Source organism: Coregonus clupeaformis, chromosome 20, assembly GCF_020615455.1.
Source record: "Coregonus clupeaformis isolate EN_2021a chromosome 20, ASM2061545v1, whole genome shotgun sequence".
In the NCBI taxonomy this organism is placed as follows: domain Eukaryota; kingdom Metazoa; phylum Chordata; class Actinopteri; order Salmoniformes; family Salmonidae; genus Coregonus; species Coregonus clupeaformis.
Genome location: NC_059211.1, coordinates 23,257,887 through 23,282,460, shown reverse-complemented (window position 1 = coordinate 23,282,460; position 24,574 = coordinate 23,257,887). Strand labels below are relative to the sequence as shown.

At 48.4% G+C, this 24,574-nt stretch overlaps 1 protein-coding gene across 1 annotated transcript; it reads right to left on the bottom strand.

Moving 5' to 3' along the window:
- Positions 1 to 870: 870 nt before the first annotated feature.
- On the bottom strand, positions 871 to 24,064 carry lmx1a (LIM homeobox transcription factor 1, alpha). The gene is made up of 9 exons (XM_041838655.2): positions 23,838 to 24,064; positions 23,346 to 23,395; positions 22,702 to 22,879; positions 12,743 to 12,960; positions 12,463 to 12,653; positions 6,292 to 6,369; positions 3,615 to 3,678; positions 3,100 to 3,297; positions 871 to 1,269 (listed from the first exon to the last, which is right to left on the bottom strand). Exons 2-9 carry the CDS (start codon positions 23,374 to 23,376, stop codon positions 1,130 to 1,132), a joined length of 1,098 nt encoding a protein of 365 aa, XP_041694589.2. The 5' UTR covers positions 23,377 to 23,395; positions 23,838 to 24,064; the 3' UTR covers positions 871 to 1,129.
- Positions 24,065 to 24,574: the final 510 nt, after the last annotated feature.

The following is a 24,574-nucleotide window of genomic DNA, read 5'->3' as shown; positions in this document are numbered from 1 at the left end:
GGGAGACAGGTAGACAGAGGGAGGGAGATGGGAGACAGAAGGAGGGAGATGGGAGACAGAGGGAGGGTGATGGGAGACAGAGGTAGACAGGTAGACAGAGGGAGGAAAGATGGGAGACAGAGGGAGGAAGATGGGAGACAGAGGGAGGGAGATGGGAGACAGAAGGAGGGAGATGGGAGACAGAAGGAGGGAGATGGGAGACAGAAGGAGGGAGATGGGAGACAGAGGGAGGGAGATGGGAGACAGAAGGAGGGAGATGGGAGACAGAGGGAGGGAGATGGGAGACAGAAGGAGGGCGATGGGAGACAGAAGGAGGGAGATGGGAGACAGAAGGAGGGAGATGGGAGACAGAAGGAGGGAGATGGGAGACAGAGGGAGGGTGATGGGAGACAGAAGGAGGGCGATGGGAGACAGAAGGAGGGAGATGGGAGACAGAGGGAGGGAGATGGGAGACAGAGGGAGGGAGATGGGAGACAGAAGGAGGGCGATGGGAGACAGAAGGAGGGAGATGGGAGACAGAAGGAGGGAGATGGGAGACAGAGGGAGGGAGATGGGAGACAGAGGAGGGAGATGGGAGACAGAGGGAGGGAGATGGGAGACAGAAGGAGGGCGATGGGAGACAGAAGGAGGGCGATGGGAGACAGAAGGAGGGAGATGGGAGACAGAGGGAGGGAGATGGGAGACAGAGGGAGGGAGATGGGAGACAGAGGGAGGGAGATGGGACTGATAAGCACTGTGGATAGACTGGCCTAGTACTCACCCTCAGTCTGCTATAATGTCTCCTCACCATAGATCAAGCAGCTTATTCATACTGTCATAGTAGGCCTATATGACAACTGAGAAATAAACGTTATCACTGTATCCATTTATTCAAAGGTGATTCGTTTTGGGCACAAACACTGTAGCTCACGCACACAAAATGCAATAAATACAAATAACACCCAAGATAGTTATTTACAGTTATACAATACATTATTTTCTGAACTTCACGCAGAACACACAGTTGTATAGAGGGTCCACTTGGAATTGAGTCCGTCCTCAGCTGTACAGTGTGGGCTGCTGTGCCCATGGAGGTGAGGGTCTGGGCGCGTAGTGCGAGGGAGAAGCTCCTGGAGCTGAGCCCCCAGACTCAGGTGAAGTAGGAGTCTTGCATGGAGTAAAGGTGGTCAATAGGCGTGGCCAGGGATGAGTCACCCAAAGACAGGCAGTCTCCGTCGCCTAGGTTACAGAGAGGGTCCCCATCCATCTCCACATAAAGGGCCTTGCAGCCTGAGTGAGAGAGAGAGAGAGAGAAGGGGTATAGAGAGAGCGAGAGAGAGAAAGAGAGAGAGAGAGGGAGGGGAGGGAGGGAGGGAGGGGAGGGAGGGAGAGCGAGAGGGGGGAAGAGAGAGGGAGGGGAATGGAGAGAGTAGGGGGAGAGAGAGAGAGAAGGGGGTGGGAGAGAGAGAGGGGAGAGGGGGAGAGGGGGAGATGGAGCGAAGGGGATGAGAGAGAGAGAGGGAACAAGTGAGAGAGGGAGGGAGAGATGGGGGAGAGGGGAGAGAGAGAGAGTGGGGGAAGAGAGAGGGGGAGAGAGAGGGCGGAGAGAGAAAGGGGGAGAGAGAGAGAGGGCGAGAGAGGGGGGAGAGAGGGGGGAAAGAGAGAGGGGAAGAGAGAGAGAGAGAGAGAGAGAGAGAGAGAGAGAGAGAGAGAGAGAGGGGGGGGGAGAGGGGGGACAGAGAGAGAGAGAGTTATAGAGAGAGTGAGTGGGGAGTATAGAGAGAGTGAGAGCGAGTGTGGAGAGAGTGGGAGAGAGAGGGGGAGAGGGGGAGAGAGAGGGGAGAGAGTGGGAGAGAGAGAGAGACGGGGGTATAGAGAGAGTGAGAGAGAGGGGAGAGAGTGGGTGAGAAAGAGAGAGGGGGTATATATATATATAGAGAGAGAGCGACAGAGAGAGAGAGGGGGGTATAGAGAGGGAGAGAGAGAGGGGGTATATAGTGAGAGAGATAGGGGTATAGAGAGAGAGAGTGAGAGAGAGAGGGGAGAGAGAGAGAATCAGTTATAGAACCCATTGCCCTTTATGCTTGTGAGGTCTGGGGTCTGCTCACCAACCAAGAATTCACAAAATGGGACAAACACCAAATTGAGACTGCATGCAGAATTCTGCAAAAATATACTCTGTGTACAACGTAAAACACCAAATAATGCATGCAGAGCACAATTAGGCCGATACCCGCTAATTATCCAAATCCAGAAAAGAGCCGTTAAATTCTATAACCACTTAAAAGGAAGCGATTCCCAAACCTTCCATAACAAAGCCATCACCTACAGAGAGATGAACTTGGAGAAGAGTCCCCTAAGCAAGCTGGTCCTGGGGCTCTGTTCACAAACACAAACAGACCCCACAGAGCCCCAGGACAACAACACATTTAGACCCAACCAAATTATGAGGAAACAAAAAGAGAATTACTTTACACATTGGAAAGAATTAATGAAAAAACAGAGCAAACTAGAATGCTATTTGGCCCTAAACAGAGAGTACACAGTGGCAGAATACCTGACCACTGTGACTGACCCAAACTTAAGGAAAGCTTTGACTATGTACAGACTCAGTGAACATAGCCTTGCTATTGAGAAAGGCCGCCGTAGGCAGACCTGGCTCTCAAGAGAAGACAGGCTATGTGCACACTGCCCACAAAATGAGGTGGAAACTGAGCTGCACTTCCTAACCTCCTGCCAAATGTATGACCATATTAGAGACACATATTTCCCTCAGATTACACAGATCCACAAAGAATTCGAAAACAAACCCAATTTTGATAAACTCCCATATCTACTTGGTGAAATACCACAGTTGTGCCATCACAGCAGCAAGATTTGTGACCTGTTGCCACAAGAAAAGGGCAACCAGTGAAGAACAAACACCATTGTCAATACAATCCATATTTATGTTTATTTATTTTCCCTTATGTACTTTAACTATTTGCACATTGTTACAACACTGTATATATTATACATAATATGACACTTGAAATGTCTTTATTCTTTTGGAACTTTTATGAGTGTAATGTTTTATTGTTACATTTTGTCCTATAGTAGTAGAGTATTGCTTGTATTTACCGTAGGGGTGCATGTGGTCCCCGGGCATCTGTGGAGGGGTGAGTCCCTGTCTGAAGGGTTCCATGTCATATTCCTGCACCCCCAGGGAGGTGACCTGGGCCAGGGACTGCAGCTGCTGGAGGCTGGGGTGGTGGTGGTGGGCGTGGTGGTACAAGCCCCGAGGGTTCAGGTCAGAGGTCAGACTGCCACAGGAGGGCGCTGTGGAGCACAGGAATCACAGGATAGATCAATCTCAATAAAATCAACACCATATCAACTACACATCCTATATAAACCGACCCTGTGTGTGTTGGTGTGTGGGTAGCATTTGTGTGTGTTGGTGTGTTTGTGTGAGTGTGTGTGTGTGTGTGTGTGTGTGTGTGTGTGTGTGTGTGTGTGTGTGTGTGTGTTCAGTGACTGCCCACTGGCCACACACTGGTTGAATCAACGTTGCTTTCATTGAAATTACGTGGAACCAACGTGGAATAGACGTTGAATTGACGTCTGCGCCCAGCGGGTGGTACATAGTAGCCTACCAGTGTGATGTGCTGGCTGTTCTTGTTGCTTCTGCTGCTGTTGCCTCCTGGCCAGTTTCTTCATCTACAATATGAACAGAAATATAATGTCATTACATATATAGTTACATCTACAACATGAACAGAAATATAATGTCATTACATATACAGTTACATCTACAATATGAACAGAAATATCATTTCATTAAATATAGTTACATCTACAATATGAACAGAAATATAATTTCATTACAAATACAGTTACATCTACAATATGAACAGAAATATAATTTCATTAAATATAGTTACATCTACAATATGAACAGAAATATAATTTCATTACAAATACAGTTACATCTACAATATGAACCGAAATATAATTTCATTAAATATACAGTTACATCTACAATATGAACCGAAATATAATTTCATTAAATATACAGTTACATCTACAATATGAACAGAAATATAATTTCATTACAAATACAGTTACATCTACAATATGAACAGAAATATAATTTCATTATGTATACAGTTACATCTACAATATGAACAGAAATATAATTTCATTATGTATACAGTTGGATCTACAATATGAACAGAAATATAATTTCATTATGTATACAGTTACATCTACAACGTACACTACCGTTCAAAAGTTTGGGGTCACTTAGAAATGTCCTTGTTTTCTAAAGAAAAGCAATTTTTTGGTCCATTAAAATAACATCAAATTGTGTAGACAAAATCATAAATACAGTGTAGACATTGTTAATGTTGTAAATGGTTATTGTAGCTGGAAATGGCTGATTTTTAATGGAATATCTACATAGGCGTACAGAGGCCCATTATCAGCAACCATCAGTCCTGTGTTCCAATGGCACGTTGTGTTTGCTAATCCAAGTTTATCATTTAAAAGGCTAATTGATCATTACAAAACCCTTTTGCAATTATGTTAGCACAGCTGAAAACTGTTGTGCTGATTAAAGAAGCAATAAAACTGGCCTTTCTTGAGACTAGTTGAGTATCTGGAGCATCAGCAATTGTGGGTTCGATTACAGGCTCAAAATGGCCAGAAACAAATAACTTTCTTCTGAAACTCGTCAGTCTATTCTTGTTCTGAGAAATGAAGGCTATTCCATGCGAGAAATTGCCAAGAAACTGAAGATCTCGTACAACGCTGTGTACTACTCCCTTCACAGAACAGCGCAAACTGGCTCTAACCAGAATAGAAAGAGGAGTGGGAGGCCCCGGTGCACAACTGAGCAAGAGGACAAATACATTAGAGTGTCTAGTTTGAGAAATAGATGCCTCACAGGTCCTCAACTGGCAGCTTCATTAAATAGTACCCGCAAAACACCAGTCTCAATGTCAACAGTGAAGAGGCGACTCCGGGATGCTGACCTTCTAGGCAGAGTTGTAAAGAAAAAGTCATATCTCAGACTGGCCAATAAAAAGAAAAGATTAAGATGGGCAAAATAACACAGACACTGGACAGAGGAAGATTGGAAAAAAGTGTTATGGACAGACGAATTGAAGTTTGAGGTGTTCGGATCACAAAGAAGAACATTTGTGAGATACAGACCAAATGAAAAGATGCTGGAGGAGTGCTTGATGCCATCTGTCAAGCATGTTGGAGGCAGTGTGATGGTCTGGGGGTGCTTTGGTGGTGGTAAAGTGGGAGATTTGTACAGGGTAAAAGGGACCTTGAAGAAGGAAGGCTATCACTCCATTTTGCAACGCCATGCCATACCCTGTGGACGGCGCTTGATTGGAGCAAATATCCTCCTACAACAGGACAATGACCCAAAGCACAGCTCTAAACTATGCAATAACTATTTAGGGAAGAAGCAGTCAGCTGGTATTCTGTCTATAATGGAGTGGCCAGCACAGTCACCGGATCTCAACCCCTATTGAGCTGTTGTGGGAGCAGCTTGACCGTATGGTACGTAAGAAGTGCCCATCAAGCCAATCCAACTTGTGGGAGGTGCTTCAGGAAGCATGGGGTGAAATCTCTTCAGATTACCTCAACAAATTGACAACTAGAATGCCAAAGGTCTGCAAGGCTGTAATTGCTGCAAATGGAGGATTATTTGACGAAAGCAAAGTTTGAAGGACACAATTATTATTTCAATTAAAAATCATTATTTCTAACCTTGTCAATGACTACATTTCCTATTCATTTTGCTATATTTCCTATTCAAACTAATTTCATGTATGTTTTCATGGAAAACAAGGACATTTCTAAGTGACCCCAAACTTTTGAACGGTAGTGTAAACAGAAATATTATTTAATTACATATACAGTTCCGTCTCACTCCACAGCCTCTCTCCCAACCTCCCTTTGCTGCTCCTACAAACCTAGTCTTCATAGGAACATGTTCACTCAGTTGAAATGCATTAATAGTGGAGGGAAAGAAAATAACATATTTCATAGAGGGAAAACCACACACTGCTGCCCATTGTAAGGTAATACAGTGCATCTCTGGAAGGATCTATGAGTGAGATGTCATCAGTTTCCCGAATAGAGAGATAACAGGAGTGATTTCCAGGTTGGCAACACAGCACACTGCCGAAAGAGTTCCGTTATTAATGGTACACATGAAAGTATCCGGGAGGTTGCAAGTGTGTGTGTGGGGGTATGAGAGGGAGAAGGGGGGTGGGTGGGAGTGGGAGTGGGGGCAGCATCACATTACTGTACCTTGGCTCTTTGGTTTTGGAACCAGACCTGCACGACTCTCACGCTCAGACCTGTCTCCGCTGCCAAGGTCTCCCTTACCTTGGAGAGGGGGGGACAGAGGGAGGGAAGAGGGGAGGACAGAGGGAGGGACAGAGGGGAGGACAGAGGGAGGAAGAGGGGAGGACAGAGGGAGGGACAGAGGGGAGGGACAGAGGGAGGGAAGAGGGGAGGACAGAGGGAGGGAAGAGGGGGGGACAGAGGGAGGGACAGAGGGAGGGAAGAGGGGGGACAGAGGGAGGGACAGAGGGGGGACAGAGGGAGGGAAGAGGGAGGACAGAGGGAGGGAAGGGGGAGGACAGAGGGAGGGACAGAGGGGGGGACAGAGGGAGGGAAGAGGGGAGGACAGAGGGAGGGAAGAGGGGAGGACAGAGGGAGGGAAGAGGGGAGGACAGAGGGGGGGAAGAGGGGAGGACAGAGGAGGAAGAGGGAGGACAGAGGGGAGAGGAAGAGGGAAGGACAGAGGGAGGGAAGAGGGGAGGGACAGAGGAGAGGGAAGAGGGGAGGACAGAGGGAGGGAAGAGGGAGGACAGAGGGAGAGAAGAGGGGAGGACAGAGGGAGGGAAGAGGGGGAGGACAGAGGGAGGGAAGAGGGGAGGACAGAGGGAGGGGAAGAGGGGAGGGAAGAGGAGGACAGAGGGAGGGAAGAGGGGAGGACAGAGGGAGGGAAGAGGGAGGACAGAGGGAGGGAAAGAGGGGAGGACAGAGGAGGGAAGAGGGGAGGACAGAGGGAGGGAAGAGGAGGGAGGACAGAGGGAGGAAGAGGGGAGGACAGAGGGAGGGAAGAGGGGAGGACAGAGGGAGGGAAGAGGGGAGGACAGAGGGAGGGAAGAGGGGGAGGACAGAGGGAGGGAAGAGGGGAGGACAGAGGGAGGGAAGAGGGGAGGACAGAGGGAGGGAAGAGGGGAGGACAGAGGGAGGGAAGAGGGGAGGACAGAGGGAGGGAAGAGGGGAGGACAGAGGGAGGGAAGAGGGGAGGACAGAGGGAGGGAAGAGGGAGGACAGAGGGAGGAAGAGGGAAGGACAGAGGGAGGGAGAGGGGAGGACAGAGGGAGGGAAGAGGGGAGGACAGAGGGAGGGAAGAGGGGAGGACAGAGGGAGGGAAGAGGGGAGGACAGAGGGAGGGAAGAGGGGAGGACAGAGGGAGGGAAGAGGGAGGACAGAGGAGGGAAGAGGGGAGGACAGAGGGAGGGAAGAGGGAGGACAGAGGAGGAAGAGGGGAGGACAGAGGGAGGGAAGAGGGAGGACAGAGGGAGGGAAGAGGGGAGGACAGAGGGAGGGAAGAGGGAGGACAGAGGGAGGGAAGAGGGGAGGACAGAGGGAGGGAAGAGGGGGAGGACAGAGGGAGGGAAGAGGGGAGGACAGAGGGAGGGGAAGAGGGGGGACAGAGGGAGGGAAGAGGGGAGGACAGAGGGAGGAAGAGGGGAGGACAGAGGGAGGGTAGAGGGGAGGACAGAGGGAGGGAAGAGGGAGGACAGAGGGAGGGAAGAGGGAGGACAGAGGGAGGGAAGAGGGGAGGACAGAGGAGGGAAGAGGGGAGGACAGAGGGAGGGAAGGGGAGGACAGAGGGAGGGAAGAGGGGAGGACAGAGGGAGGGAAGAGGGGAGGACAGAGGGGAGGGAAGAGGGGAGGACAGAGGGAGGGACAGAGGGGGGAAGAGGGGAGGACAGAGGGAGGGACAGAGGGAGGGAAGAGGGGGACAGAGGGAGGGACAGAGGGGGGACAGAGGGAGGGAAGAGGGGAGGACAGAGGAGGGAAGAGGGGAGGACAGAGGGAGGGAAGAGGGGAGGACAGAGGGAGGAAGAGGAGGGAGGACAGAGGGAGGGACAGAGGGAGGGAAGAGGAGGACAGAGGGAGGGAAGAGGAGGACAGAGGAGGGAAGAGGGGGGACAGAGGGAGGGAAGAGGGAGGACAGAGGGAGGGAAGAGGGGGAGGGACAGAGGGAGGAAGAGGAAGAGGGAGGACAGAGGAGGGACAGAGGGAGGGAAGAGGGGAGGACAGAGGGAGGGAAGAGGGAGGGACAGAGGGAGGGAAGAGGGGACAGAGGGAGGGAAGAGGGAGGACAGAGGGAGGGAAGAGGGGAGGACAGAGGGAGGGAAGAGGGGAGGACAGAGGGAGGGAAGAGGGGAGGACAGAGGGAGGGAAGAGGGGAGGACAGAGGGAGGGAAGAGGGGAGGACAGAGGGAGGAAGAGGGGAGGACAGAGGGAGGGACAGAGGGAGGAAGAGGGAGGACAGAGGGAGGACAGAGGGAGGGAAGAGGGAGGACAGAGGGAGGGAAGAGGGAGGACAGAGGGAGGGAAGAGGGGGAGGACAGAGGGAGGGAAAGGGGGGACAGAGGGAGGGAAGAGGGGAGGACAGAGGAGGGAAGAGGGGAGGAGAGGGAGGGAAGAGGGGGGGGACAGAGGGAGGGAAGAGGGGAGGACAGAGGGAGGGAAGAGGGGAGGACAGAGGGAGGGAAGAGGGGAGGACAGAGGGAGGGAAGAGAGGAGGACAGAGGAGGGAAGAGGGGGACAGAGGAGGGAAGAGGGAGGACAGAGGGAGGGACAGAGGGAGGGAAGAGGGAGGACAGAGGGAGGGTAGAGGGGGAGGACAGAGGAGGGACAGAGGGGGAGGGACAGAGGGAGGACAGAGGGAGGAAGAGGGAGGACAGAGGGGGGGAGGACAGAGGGAGGGAAGAGGGGAGGACAGAGGGAGGGAAGAGGGGAGGACAGAGGGAGGAAGAGGGGAGGACAGAGGGAGGGGACAGAGGGAGGGAAGAGGGAGGACAGAGGGAGGGAAGAGGGGAGGGACAGAGGGAGGGAAGAGGGGAGGACAGAGGGAGGGACAGAGGGAGGGGAAGAGGGGGAGGACAGAGGGAGGGACAGAGGGAGGGAAGAGGGGGGGACAGAGGAGGACAGAGGGAGGGACAGAGGGAGGGAAGAGGGGAGGACAGAGGGAGGGAAGAGGGGAGGACAGAGGGAGGGAAGAGGGGAGGACAGAGGGAGGGGAAGAGGGGAGGACAGAGGGAGGGACAGAGGGAGGGAAGAGGGAGGGACAGAGGGAGGGAAGAGGGGAGGACAGAGGGAGGGAAGAGGGGAGGACAGAGGGAGGGAAGAGGGGAGGACAGAGGGAGGGACAGAGGGGGGGAAGAGGGGAGGACAGAGGGAGGGACAGAGGGAGGGAAGAGGGGAGGACAGAGGGAGGGACAGAGGGGGGGACAGAGGGAGGGAAGAGGGGAGGACAGAGGGAGGGAAGAGGGGAGGACAGAGGGGAGGGGAAGAGGGGAGGACAGAGGGAGGGACAGAGGGGAAGAGGGGAGGACAGAGGGAGGGACAGAGGAGAGGGAAGAGGGGGGACAGAGGGAGGGACAGAGGGGAGGGACAGAGGGAGGAGAGGAGGAGGGAGGACAGAGGGAGGGAAGAGGGGAGGACAGAGGGAGGGAAGAGGGAGGACAGAGGGGGACAGAGGGAGGAAGAGGGAGGGACAGAGGGAGGGAAGAGGGGAGGGACAGAGGGAGAGGAGAGAGGGGAGGACAAGAGGGAGGGACAGAGGGAGGGAGAGGGAGGGACAGAGGGAAGAGGGGGGACAGAGGGAGGGAAGAGGGGAGGACAGAGGGAGGGACAGAGGGGGGACAGAGGGAGCGAAGAGGGGAGGGACAGAGGGAGGGAAGAGGGGAGGACAGAGGGAGGGACAGAGGGAGGGACAGAGGGGAGGACAGAGGGAGGGAAGAGGAGGTCAGAGGGAGGGAAGAGGGGAGGACAGAGGGAGGGACAGAGGGGAGGACAGAGGGAGGGAAGAGGGAGGGACAGAGGGAGGGAAGAGGGGAGGACAGAGGGAGGGACAGAGGGGGGAAGAGGGGAGGACAGAGGGAGGGACAGAGGGAGGGAAGAGGGGGGGACAGAGGGAGGGACAGAGGGGGGACAGAGGGAGGGGAAGAGGGGAGGACAGAGGGAGGGAAGAGGGGAGGACAGAGGGAGGGAAGAGGGGAGGACAGAGGGAGGGACAGAGGGGGGAAGAGGGGAGGACAGAGGGAGGGACAGAGGGAGGGAAGAGGGGAGGACAGAGGGAGGGACAGAGGGGGGGGACAGAGGGAGGGACAGAGGGGAGGGGACAGAGGGAGGGAAGAGGGAGGACAGAGGGAGGGACAGAGGGGGGGACAGAGGGAGGGAAGAGGGGAGGACAGAGGGAGAAGAGGGAGGACAGAGGGAGGGACAGGGGGGACAGAGGAGGACAGAGGAGGGAAGAGGAGGCAGAGGGAGCGACAGAGGGGGGGACAGAGGGAGGGAAGAGGGAGGACAGAGGGAGGGACAGAGGGGGGGACAGAGGGAGGGAAGAGGGGAGGACAGAGGGAGGGAAGAGGGGAGGACAGAGGGAGGGACAGAGGGGGGGACAGAGGGAGGGAAGAGGGGAGGACAGAGGGAGGGAAGAGAGGGAGGACAGAGGAGAGACAGAGGGGGGACAGAGGAGGGAAGAGGGAGGACAGAGGGAGCGACAGAGGGGGACAGAGGGAGGAGAGGAGGGACAGAGGGAGGGACAGGGAGGACAGAGGGGAGGGACAGAGGGGGGACAGAGGGAGGGAAGAGGGGAGGACAGAGGGAGGCGACAGAGGGGGGACAGAGGGAGGGAAGAGGGGGAGGACAGAGGGAGGGACAGAGGGGGACAGAGGGGAGGGAAGAGGGGAGGACAGAGGGAGGGAAGAGGGGAGGACAGAGGGAGGGAAGAGGGGAGGACAGAGGGAGGGAAGAGGAGAGGAGAGGGAGGGACAGAGGGGGGGACAGAGGAAGGGACAGAGGGAGGGAAGAGGGGAGGACAGAGGGAGGGAAGAGGGAGGGACAGAGGAGGGAAGAGGGAGGACAGAGGGAGGGAAGAGGGGAGGACAGAGGGAGGGAAGAGGAGGAGGACAGAGGAGGGAAGAGGGGAGGAAGAGGAGGGAGAGAGGAGGAAGGAGGACAGAGGGGGAAGAGGGAAGGACAGAGGAGGGAAGAGGGGAGGACAGAGGGAGGGAAGAGGGGAGGACAGAGGGAGGAGAGAGAGGAGGACAGAGGGAGGAAGAGGGGAGGACAGAGGGAGGGAAGAGGGGAGGACAGAGGGAGGGAAGAGGGGGGGACAGAGGGAGGGAAGAGGGAGGACAGAGGGAGGGAAGAGGGGAGGACAGAGGGAGGGGAAGAGGGGAGGACAGAGGGAGGGACAGAGGGAGGGAAAGAGAGGAGGGAAGGGAGGAAGAGGGGGGACAGAGGGAGGAGGGAAGAGGAGGGAAGAGGGGAGGACAGAGGGAGGGAAGAGGGAGGGACAGAGGGAGGGAGAGGGGAGGACAGAGGGAGGGAAGAGGGGGAGGACAGAGGGAGGGAAGAGGGGAGGACAGAGGAGGGAAGGGAAGGGGGGACAGAGGGAGGGAAGAGGGGAGGACAGAGGGAGGGACAGAGGGGGGACAGAGGGGAGGACAGAGGAGGGAGAGGGAGGGACAGAGGGAGGGAAGAGGGGAGGACAGAGGGAGGGACAGAGGGGGGACAGAGGGGAGGACAGAGGGAGGGAAGAGGGGAGGACAGAGGGAGGGAATAGGGGAGGACAGAGGGAGGGAAGAGGGGAGGACAGAGGGAGGGAAGAGGGGGAGGACAGAGGGAGGGAAGAGGGGGGACAGAGGGAGGGAAGAGGGGAGGACAGAGGGAGGGAAGAGGGGAGGACAGAGGGAGGGAAGAGGGGAGGACAGAGGGAGGGAAGAGGGGAGGACAGAGGGAGGGAAGAGGGGGGACAGAGGGAGGGAAGAGGGGAGGACAGAGGGAGGGAAGAGGGGAGGACAGAGGGAGGGAAGAGGGGAGGACAGAGGGAGGGAAGGGGGGGGGGCAGAGGGAGGGAAGAGGGGAGGGAAGAGGGAAGGAGAGAGAGGAAGTAAACGTGATATGACCCTTGTAGTCTATCTGTCCTAATATAAGGACACTTCCATGATGACTCAACAGTACAGCCTATTAACTACAGCTATCAAACCTTCCATGATGACTCTTAACAGTACAGCGATCAAACCTCAGACCCTTGATGGACAATAATCAACTCTTGGAGAGTATTCTGACTGAGGACCCTTCAAAGTGCAAACTACACCCCCAGACTTTCTGCATTCTTTTTAGGAGCCCTTCATGGTGTGGTGTACCCTAAGCCCCCACCTTCCGGCAGGGCTTGGAGGAGACTTCGAAGGACGCTTTGAAGGCCCGTCTCTGGTGAGTGGTCAGAATGGTGCGCGGACGTTTGGGTCGTTTGTGTTCAGGGTCGTCTGCTCCGCCGCCACGTCTGCCTGAAGCCTTCACACTACCTTCTTTCTCTTCCTCCTCCTCCTCCTCCTCATCATAACTTTCACCTGCCAAGACAGGACAAATGGTAAAAAAATCCATATGTAACCATTCTGAGGTTTATAGACACACACACACAGACACACAGACCCTGTACCTGAATCTGTGGAGGTGGGTCTGTCCACCTCCTTTTTGTAGTCTCTGGCACAGAGTAACCGTCCTTCCCTGAGGACACAACAGTCTCCAGTCTGCAGACGACAGGAGCACAGACTGCAGCTAAAACAGGCCAGGTGGAACACTGCAGCCCCAGCACGCATCACCAGCTCTGCAGGGGAGATGGCCTCTTCACAGCCACCACACCGCACTGCAAACAGACTGGAGAGAGAGATAGAGAGAGAGAGAGAGAGAGAGAGATAGAGAGAGAGAGAGAGAGAGAGAGAGAGAGAGAGAGAGAGAGAGAGAGAGAGAGAGAGAGAGAGAGTTTAAACATAAACAAGTTTAAACATAATCTAGGTTTCTAGGTTTAAACATATACTATGTTTCTAGGTTTAAACATAATCTAGGTTTCTAGGTTTAAACATAATCTAGGTTTCTAGGTTTATACATAATTTAGGTTTCTAGGTTTAAACATAATCTAGGTTTCTAGGTTTAAACATAATCTAGGGTTCTAGATATAAACATAATCTAGGTTTCTAGGTTTAAACATAATCTAGGGTTCTAGATGTAAACATAATCTAGGTTTCTAGGTGTAAACATAATCTAAGTTTCTAGGTTTAAACATAATCTAGGGTTCTAGATTTAAACATAATTTAGGTTTCTAGATTTAAACATAATCTAGGTTTCTAGGTTGAAACATAATCTAGGTTTCTAGGTTTAAACATAATCTAGGGTTCTAGATGTAAACATAATCTAGGTTTCTAGGTGTAAACATAATCTAGGTTTCTAGGTTTAAACATAATATAGGGTTCTACATTTAAACATAATTTAGGTTTCTAGATTTAAACATAATCTAGGTTTCTAGGTGTAAACATAATCTAGGTTTCTAGGTTTAAACATAATCTAGGTTTCTAGATTTAAACATAATCTAGGTTTCTAGGTTTAAACATAATCTAGGTTTCTAGGTTTAAACATAATCTAGGTTTCTAGGTTTAAACATAATTTAGGTTTCTAGATATAAACATAATCTAGGTTTCTAGGTTTAAACATAATCTAGGGTTCTAGATGTAAACATAATCTAGGTTTCTAGGTGTAAACATAATCTAAGTTTCTAGGTTTAAACATAATCTAGGGTTCTAGATTTAAACATAATTTAGGTTTCTAGATTTAAACATAATCTAGGTTTCTAGGTTGAAACATAATCTAGGTTTCTAGGTTTAAACATAATCTAGGGTTCTAGATGTAAACATAATCTAGGTTTCTAGGTGTAAACATAATCTAGGTTTCTAGGTTTAAACATAATATAGGGTTCTAGATTTAAACATAATTTAGGTTTCTAGATTTAAACATAATCTAGGTTTCTAGGTGTAAACATAAACTAGGTTTCTAGATTGAAACATAATCTAGGTTTCTACGTTTAAACATAATCTAGGGTTCTACATTTAAACATAATTTAGGTTTCTAGATTTAAACATAATCTAGGTTTCTAGGTGTAAACATAATCTAGGTTTCTAGGTGTAAACATAATCTATGTTTCTAGGTTTAAACATAATCTAGGTTTCTAGATTTAAACATAATCTAGGTTTCTAGGTTTAAACATAATCTAGGTTTCTAGGTTTAAACATAATCTAGGTTTCTAGGTTTAAACATAATCTAGGTTTCTAGGTTTAAACATAATCTAGGTTTCTAGGTTTAAACATAATCTAGGTTTCTAGGTTTAAACATAATCTAGGTTTCTAGGTTTAAACATAATCTAGGTTTCACTTTCAACGAGTGTTGCTCTGTAATGACTTTCCCGTCTCTACTGCTCTGATACACTGCTTGAGTGACAGCTCCTCTACCCCAAATAATGGTTCAACACTCCACTCTTCCCAGACACAACTTCTCTAGACGAGCTCTCAGAGGTTACTGGAATGTTGCTGAGTCGTTCTGTCAATCAAGACTGCCAGCTTACATCCCCCCCTCCTTCTCCCCCTCTCCCTCTGCCTCCCCCAGACACTCAGACACATACCCCCAGAGTGGCGAGTGTGCATCTTAGCGCCTGGCAACCAGCACTGGGGGCTCAGCCTCGGAGACCGTTACCACGGCTCTGGCTGCCGTGTCCGAGGCCGCGCTCCCGGGGAGGCGGTAGAAAGCCGCTCCGCATGCCATGGCTCCAGCCGGAGGGGGGGAATCAGGACTCCCGGTGGGAGAGGCTGGGACTGCCGGTCCCGGGAATTATCCGCGGAATTATCCCTAAGTCTGCTTAACCTGAGAGGAACTAAAGGAGAGCCAGACCCGAATCAGCAGACGTATTATTCCGCTTTCTGGCAGCCACGGCAGTTTGGGTCTGTCAACCAGGATGGTGCGTCATCAGTTTGGATCTGGGGTTTGTTTTTCTGACTTGATATAACCAAGGGTCACACCAGTGGCGTCTCCATGGAAACATGAGAGGATGACTCGTTTTTTGTGTCTTTGCTAGGGAAGTGGATGCTGTGTATTCGTAGTTCATAAAAAAGGAATGATCTAAAATCAATGTTAGGCCTAAAGAAAGGTCAATACTTTTGTCCTAGATTTATATAATGATAGGTTATATTACCCCTACACTGCACCATTATACTGTACCATAAATAAGACTAGTCCAGACCGGACCAAAAAACGACATGTGGATGTTGAAATCAAGGCCAAGGTGTATGGACCAAATCTGAACCAGACATAGACATCTATGATTGGTTAAGATTATTGGTTAAAATGAAGTCCGATCCTGACCAGACGTCTGTGAAAGTTGAAATCAAGGTGAGTCCGAACCAGACCAAATCTGAACCAGACATAGATGAAAAAACTATTTTGAACATGATCGCTGCCAGTTCTAAAGCTTTTGAAAAAGCTAACATAAGTGCATGTGAATATTCCATACTGCAATCTTCAGTTAACTCCGTTTTCTCATTTTAAGTGGAATTCAAAATATTTAATGTGATATAATGCTTTCTTCATTGACATGTAGACATAAGTGAATGAATAAAAACAATGACCGAAAAAAAATACGTTTTTTTCAACGTCCGTAAAATACGTGTTTTCATCTTCCGTAAAATACGTGTTTTCAACATATATAAAATACGTGTTTTCATCGTCCATAAAATACGTGTTTTCAACGTCTGGAAAATATGTTTTTTTATCGTCCAGAAAATTATTATTTTCAAAAGTAATTCAGAACCGAAAATGAACCTAATTTCAACATCTGGAAAATATGTATTTTCAATGTAATTTTGCTTACTGGTTATCTCCTATGGATATTTACCTATACAGCATGTTCTTGTTGGAACAAGAGGTAGGCCTGAATTGAACATGTTGCTACAGTTACGAACCAACAACATGACCCCAAGTATGACCTCCAAGAATCATGTTTTCACACAAAAACAAAAACACACTCAGACACACAGGTTAAAATGCCACAGTGGAAACAGTGATCTAAGCAGCAACATCCCAAAGCCCTGCATTGCTGAGACCTATTGTTGTTGCTGTGGGGTTGCCAGGGAAACAGTCAAGCTTATTCTAAGGAGCCCATGAGGGGCAGACAGGCTGCCTGACCGACCCAAGCTGTCTGCCGACCCAAGCTGTCTATGGTATGTGCACTCATTTAGCCAAGACAGCGCCTATGACATGGTTCCCCAACTGGCGGCCTACGGGCCGAATTTGGCCCACAGGTGGTTTTATTTGGCCCACCAAGTTTTCTGAGCATTAAAAAAATCTGTTGGACATAAAAAAGACTGTAGAAGCACCAGGGGCCTCATTTATCAATCATGCACAGGCACAGTCTGTGCATAAACCATGCGTGGGATCATTTCCACGCAACGTGTGAGATTTATCAATATGAACGTTGGCTTGAGAGTGTGAGTAAATGTGCGCACAACCATGACCATGCGTACGCACAGTGCCAAGTGGTGGAAAAGGGAACTGCTTGTCAAGCGTAAGAAAGGGGAGAATATTTGTTGAAAATGTGTGAGATTGTGAGAGTAATAATTAAATCCTTTTTAAATTATATTGTATTTCTACCGTGAATCCATTTCTTGATTGACTTGATATAATTTCACCACATCATTGCATTTGTTACTAAAATAATCCATATGAAGTACTGTAATTTGTTAAATTAGAGGTAAGTGTGAAAGTGAAACCATTGTGTAAATAAAAGACTGAGATAATGGGAAATGGAATGAGAGATGACTTGCTCTGTTTGGAGATTTTCGCACACGCTGCATTTCACAGAGAGGTTGTTTTTAGAGACAGGTCAGACTTTTTCTGCAGAAAGTACAGATTGTCTCATCAGATACCGTTTCCAAAAAAACAATCTTATAGGATTGTTGCGAGGATTTAAGACTTACTTTAGAAAGGCAAACACATGCCATTCCCATGCACATCCGCCCTCAGGTTTCTGGCAATGGGCATATTTCAGCGAGAGCTTGCCGATTGGCATCGCACAGCCCTCGGTGAGCCAATATTTTGGATGCAATAATCAGCTAAACGAACAGTATCACATGCATTTTACATTTACATTTTAGTCATTTAGCAGACACTCTTATCCAGAGCGACTTACAGTTAGTGCATTTTAATCTTAAAATAGTTAGGTGGGACAACCACACATCACAGGCATAGAAAGTACATTTTTCCTCAATAACGTAGCTATCAGTAGAGTTGGAGCTAGAAGGGGGGTGGGGGGCAAAACTGAGCGAGCCAAATAAAACCTTTTGAGACACGAGCACCTCTATTTCAGTCTCTGAAATGTTTTTTTTTTTCTAGCTTTTTTTTTGGTTGCGTCGTTGTATTTCATGGTACGGCGTTGTATATGCCCCTATGGTCTATAAAGATTAGATTTTGATCATATATGGTTAATTAGGGGCGTTTCGAAATGCAAATAGCCAAGGTTGTGCACGAGCACTGAGACTGACAACAACTGGTGATTATCAACCGTTATCTCCTATCGGTGTACGTATGACGCTCGTAGGGTTGTTTGATAAATCACACTTTTTCTATCCGTACGAACATTCTAATTTCCGTTTCGTAAGTTGTATTTTAGAATAGTTTATACGCAACATTGAAAAAATGAGGCCCCAGGACTTGGAACAATCAAACACGGCCACAGTAAATGTACACACTCAAGGAGACATTGGCTAGTAACAAGAACATTACTGAGAGAACAGTCGGTAGACTCTCTCTCTCCCCTCAACCACCACTTCATGCTGTCACAGGCGTGCACTGTGGACACTGTCTGTGTATCAGTCATAAGGCAGCTCTCACTCTCTGTTTCAACACATGGAAAGGTCAGTCTGTTCTGTGTGTTCCAGACGCACAGAGACAGACGTCAGTCCACCCATTGTTCTCCAATGGTCCCAGACCTTACCTCCTGAACCTAACCTTTAGTCCAGATCGCTAGTGGGCATGATGCAGACAGATCCTGTTGCTGTATCAGGTGAACACACACACACACACACACACAGAGAAAGAGCCAATGGATCTGATTAAGATCTGGGGGGGTCAAGTGGACCGTCGATCTGACCATCGGCCCTGACGACCAATCTACACTCCTAATCTACCTGCTAACCGAATTGTACTCTACTGTACACCCAACCTAATCTATCAGGCCATCAATCAGATTAGATATTAGAAATTCTAAGATCTGATAGGTTGTCTCTGAATATATTGATAATTTTGACCGACAGCAACTCATCAATCTCACCGGAGAGAAAACATCCAAGCCAGCAGAACAGCGCCCCTCTGTCTCAGTATGTGTAGCCCATGTATCTGATGCTGTCTGGCCAAAAAGAGTATGACATGGGTACAGACACTAAGACAGAGTTTGCCTCGCTTGGATGCTTTCTCTGGTGAAATAGATTCAGCCTCTTGGTCGAGACAGAGCCGTGGGGGCGGTACCTGGCATGAGGCCCCCCTGCTAATTGGTCAGGTCAGATATCTCACGGTCGAATGGGCGTCATCTCATTGGGCACCTGGGCACGGGGCTATCCAGATGCCACCGCACGTAACGCCCCCCCTCACAGAAGGCACCGTCCCCAAAAGGTTTACACCCCAAACCCACCACATCTCCTGTCAGAATCACTTTGCCCCACTAACATATGGCTCTTCACTGTTCCCGTTGCACCTCCACCTCTCTCCTCCCTCTCTCCTCTGTTAGCTCCTTTGGCTAACATTGAAATTGACCCTCCTGCCCCATCCCACAGCCCCCACAAGGCGGAGTGCCCACAGCAACATTTTCTCTCAGCCTCATGGCAAACTGTGTAAAATAGCATGAGATTAGCTATAAAACTTCACATTTTTCCCTCAGCCCCATGGGGGAGGAGGGGGAGGGGGAGGGGAGGGGGAGGATGCAAAACTGCACCACACCGCTGCCTCCAGCCCCTCCTGTCCCGCATATGTACATGCCAAAGGGTCTTTCTGTTCTCATTAAACAGACACTTTTTTAGGATCATTATGGCTCTGGAAACATCCCAAATAGCAAAGAGATCACAGCCTGGTCAGTATAAGGGATGTGTTGGTGTGTTAGCCTTCAGCGTACCTGCCAACAATACCAAACAGGGCCATAGCCAACGCTATTTCAATGCACTGAGAAGGAAACATTTTGGGCAGAGAAAGGAGTGTGATGTTTCCAGTCTCATCGCTTGGCAGAGAGGCCATCGCTAAATTGTTCAGAAATAATGTACGCTGCCGCCGTTTGGGATTGGCTGTAGTTTAGGTGTGAGAGATAGTGTGTGTGTGTGTGCATGTGTTTTGGGATGAATTTAGGGAGGGGAGGTTGGTGTAAGTGACGCTTTTGAATAGGCCATATGTTGTCCCCAGCTTGCCGTTGCCACACCGATGGGTTTTGATAATTTAACACATTTTGACAATGTGTCAGTTGAGCTCTACCCCAGATCGCGCTGTCTGTCTGTGTGTGTGTGTATGTGTGTGTGTGTATGTGTGTGTGTGTGTGTGCGTGGTTGTGTGTGTCTATGCTCTCCTCTCACATTCCAGGGCCCATGCCGCCCCTTCCTCCTGCAGTCACCTTGTTCTCCAAGAGCTGTGACTCCCGTGCCAAGTTCCCTGGACAGTATCTATCTACAGTATCTACAGTATCTATCTATCTACAGTATCTATCTACAGTATCTATCTACAGTATCTATCCACAGTATCTTTCTACAGTATCTATCTACAGTATCTATCTACTGTATCTATCTACAGTATCTATCTACAGTGTCTATCTACAGTATCTATCTACTGTATCTATCTACAGTATCTATCTACAGTATCTATCCGCAGTATCTATCTACAGTATCTATCTACTGTATCTATCTACAGTATCTATCTACAGTGTCTATCTACAGTATCTATCTACTGTATCTATCTACATTATCTATCTACAGTATCTATCTACTGTATCTATCTACAGTATCTATCTACAGTATCTATCTACAGTATCTATCTACTGTATCTATCTACATTATCTATCTACAGTATCTATCTACAGTGTCTATCTACAGTATCTATCTACTGTATCTATCTACAGTGTCTATCTACAGTATCTATCTACAGTATCTATCCGCAGTATCTATCTACAGTATCTATCTACTGTATCTATCTACAGTATCTATCTACAGTGTCTATCTACAGTATCTATCTACTGTATCTATCTACATTATCTATCTACAGTATCTATCTACTGTATCTATCTACAGTATCTATCTACAGTATCTATCTACAGTATCTATCTACTGTATCTATCTACATTATCTATCTACAGTATCTATCTACAGTGTCTATCTACAGTATCTATCTACTGTATCTATCTACATTATCTATCTACAGTATCTATCTACTGTATCTATCTACAGTATCTATCTACAGTATCTATCTACAGCATATATCTACAGCATATATCTACAGTATCTATCTACAGTATCTATCTACAGTATCTCCCTACAGCATATATCTACAGTATCTATCTACAGTATCTATCTACTGTATCTGTCTACAGTATCTATCTACAGTATCTATCTACTGTATCTGTCTACAGTATCTATCCACAGTATCTATCTACTGTATCTATCTACAGTATCTATCCACATGCTCCTTTTTTTATTCAGAACGTTTTAGCACGTTGCATTTTCACCTTTTGTCATTATTTCGAGCATTGATTAAATTAAATATATTTTTTGCATCTTCGTCTCCTTGTTTTTTTATGGGTTGAGTGCGAGTACCTTCGTTATACTACGCTCGTAGACCTACTGCACCCACACATCTCCTCAGAGACCCTGACATACGGTATGTAACACTGACACACCACAAATAAACTAAAGAAATGTCATCAGTGAAATTAGACATTTCTCCAAACGTCTTCCCAAATGTTTCTTGGCACACACACACACACACACACACACACACACTCCGACATGTCAAGGACAAAGCTTGGGATGCAGTCAGGCTCTCGGATTATGGTGGGTGTACAGAGGGCAGCGGGATTATGGTGGGTGTACAGAGGGCAGCGGGCAGAGGGCAGAGGGCAGCGGGCAGAGGGCAGAGGGCAGAGGGCAGAGGGCAGCGGGCAGAGGGCAGAGGGCAGCGGGCAGAGGGCAGCGGGCAGCGGGATTATGGTGGGTGTACAGAGGGCAGCGGGATTATGGTGGGTGTACAGAGGGCAGCGGGATTATGGTGTGTGTACAGAGGGCAGCGGGATTATGGTGTGTGTACAGAGGGCAGCGGGATTATGGTGTGTGTACAGAGGGCAGCGGGCAGCGGGCAGCGGGAAGCGGGCAGCGGGCAGAGGGCAGAGGGCAGCGGGCAGAGGGCAGAGGGCAGAGGGCAGCGGGCAGCGGGCAGCGGGCAGAGGGCAGAGGGCAGAGGGCAGAGGGCAGAGGGCAGCGGGCAGAGGGCAGAGGGCAGAGGGCAGAGGGCAGAGGGCAGCGGGCAGAGGGCAGAGGGCAGAGGGCAGAGGGCAGAGGGCAGCGGGCCTGACAGGTGCCATACCATTGTGGCTCCAGGTGCAGCTATACTGAATTTCAGCTTTACTCATTTTTATAATTTCACATTCCCCTGTTCTTATCTATGGACACGAAGTCTAAGTGAGTGAAGCTGGGTACTGTTTCTGTACTGGCATGGAATGTTTGTAATTCACAACAAAAAACTGCAGACATTCTCTTATCCGAAACTGGGAATATATGTAACTGGCATTCCACTAACGCTTTGGCCATAACGCACAAGAACAGTAGCACACCCCCCCACCCTCCTCACCCTCCACACCCTTCACCCTCCTCACCCTTCACCATCCACACACCTCACCCCTCACCATCCACATACCTCACCCTTCACCGTCCTCACCCTTCACCCACCTTACCCTCCTCACCCTTCGCCCTCCACATCCCTAACCCCTCACCCTTCACCTTCCACACCATTCACCCTCCACACCCCTCACCCTCAACCCCCTTTCACCCTCCTCACCCTCCTCACCCCTCCACATCCCTAACCTCTCACCCTCCTCACTCTCTCCACCCCTCACTGGGCTACTGGCTCCTTGGAGAACAATAGAGATAAGAGTCTCCTGCCCGGTCCCTTTCCCCCAAGCGCTGTCTCTAGCTTCAACACATTCCTACTGACCTGGGAAGACATCAGTTAGAGGCCACATGCACTATTGAAGAACATCAGTGGTCAAGGCAAGAAGGGTTTGCTAAAGGAGGAGGAGCCTATGTGAACATGTTATATTATGGAAACAAATGCCAAACAAAAATGACAATTTTAAAAATGTGAAAGTTATATTCCTCTAAATGTTATTGCTCTTTTTTTATTTTTTTATTTTTTTCTAGGCCTATGTGGAAATTCCACTTGTTTTGTACAAACAAAGTAGGCCCATGCCATACTCCAAATTAAAAAATAGAAACTCTTCAATCATGATGAGGTATCAACCTTCCCCAGCACAGTGAATAAATCTAAACCAACACTTACTTGGCATAGTCGCGCTTGCAGTAAAGTTTCTGGTTCCGGAGAAAGCAGGTGTTCTTGAGCGGGTCACCGCACGCCACGCACCGGACGCATTGCTCATGCCACAGGCCATCAATGACGCTAAGCAGGTACTTATCACGGATGAGACGGTGGCATCCCACACACACACTCCGTGTCAAATCTACCCCAGAAAATAAAGAGAACGTTTGGATACTTTTGATAATTAGTCCAACATAAATCCTGATGTTTATTATATCGAAATACGTGTAGTATTGAATCAGTAATTATTTTAAAAGCATGCATTGTTCCCAAAAACCTAAAGCATTTTATATTTAATCAATTGCAATATAAATGTTAACTACCATTTTTCTAGGATATAAGAAATATTAGGCTCAACAAATACATATTTTAAACATAAAACATAAACATATAAATATGATCTACAGTGACCTACTGTAGAAATATGCACGCAACACAATTTTGCTGCAAAAATATTTTATGGACATGTGATAATTGCAATTTTCGCAAAAAACGTTTTTAAAAGTCAAACAAAATGTAGTTGCATGCAATGTATTTAAAGTGATTTTTGTTATTGTTAGTTTTTGTAAGGCTTTAGCCTATTCAATTCCATAGTAGCCTGTACTCACCAAGTAAAGATGCAGGATGTTCTTCCCCCATAGTTTTATCCAACAAAGTTCTGCAAGGGGAAAATAATTGTCAGCCTTGTGGAATTATATGTATATCCTTCTTGGGATGTCAATCATTGATTCAGTTTTATTTCATTAAAAAAAATGAATTTGCAGTTGAGTTTATAGGTCGAACTCAAATCAAATCAACGTTAATACCCATTGGTCGCTTACACAGTTTTGCAGATGTTATCGCAAGCGCTGTGAAATGGTTATATTTCCAGCTTCAACAATGCAGCAATATCTAGCAATACAATACACACATAATCCAAACGTTATGAACAAGAAATTAAGACATATCAGAAGGAGCAATGTCAGAGTCCGAAATATAAATATATATGTAAACCTATGTGAACGGTGTGTATCGACAGCATATGAATACTGGAATACACCCGCAGAAATAGAAATCAAATAGGTTAAATTAAAAAACATTTTAAAAACATTTGACATTACCAGGATGTTCTTATATTCTTGTCGATATTTTAGAATCTATTTCCTGATATTTTCCATTCTAATCTCTTCTGGATTGATGGAAATAATGCCCTGGTCGAGTGGGACGAAGAAGACCGGAGAAAACTTTCCCAGCCTACTCGAGCGTTTCCAATTCCTCTTCTTAGTGCTGCTCCTCGTTATTGAGCATTTATCTATCAATTCACCTATTAGTCCGAGACAGAGAGAAATGAGAGAGAGAGAGAGAGAGAGAGAGAGAGAGAGAGAGAGAGAGAGAGAGAGAGAGAGAGAGCGAGAGATGTGTCCAAGCAAGCACCTGCACATTGTTAGTGTTCGCTCTCTCTCCATCACTTTTCCTTCTACCCCCATCTCCGTCTCCATGGGCACCCTGGCAAGTTCCTCACGGTATGTTATTTGAAGTTAATACCAGCACACCTCATATAGCTTAAAGGGTATACATTACTTACTTTCATTAATAATAAAACGCCTAATGCTTATGTGAAACTAGAATTTAAGGATACTTTTGCAAAACGGAATATAAAATAACAACTATTTAATTATAACCTCACCTATGTATTAAGCTTATTCAGGACATTGTATTCATTACGGTAACAAAATGGTTATCTATAATTCTATTTGATAATGAACATTGAACCTATAAGCCTAAAGCTGTTCAATATTGTCCTTTCAGGCCTACTTTTCCATATGAAAATATTTCTCAAAACATGGTGGCACGTATG

What these genes read in the sequence shown, in the direction of transcription:
- lmx1a (XM_041838655.2), bottom strand. Translation starts at nt 23,376, where the DNA reads ATGGGGGAAGAACATCCTGCATCTTTACTTG. An exon ending in ACCCACCTCCACAGATTCAG is followed by an intron (nt 12,654 to 12,742) that starts GTACAGGGTCTG and finishes CTGTCTTGGCAG; the next exon opens with GTGAAAGTTATGATGAGGAG. An exon ending in TCCAAAACCAAAGAGCCAAG is followed by an intron (nt 3,679 to 6,291) that starts GTACAGTAATGT and finishes TTCATATTGTAG; the next exon opens with ATGAAGAAACTGGCCAGGAG.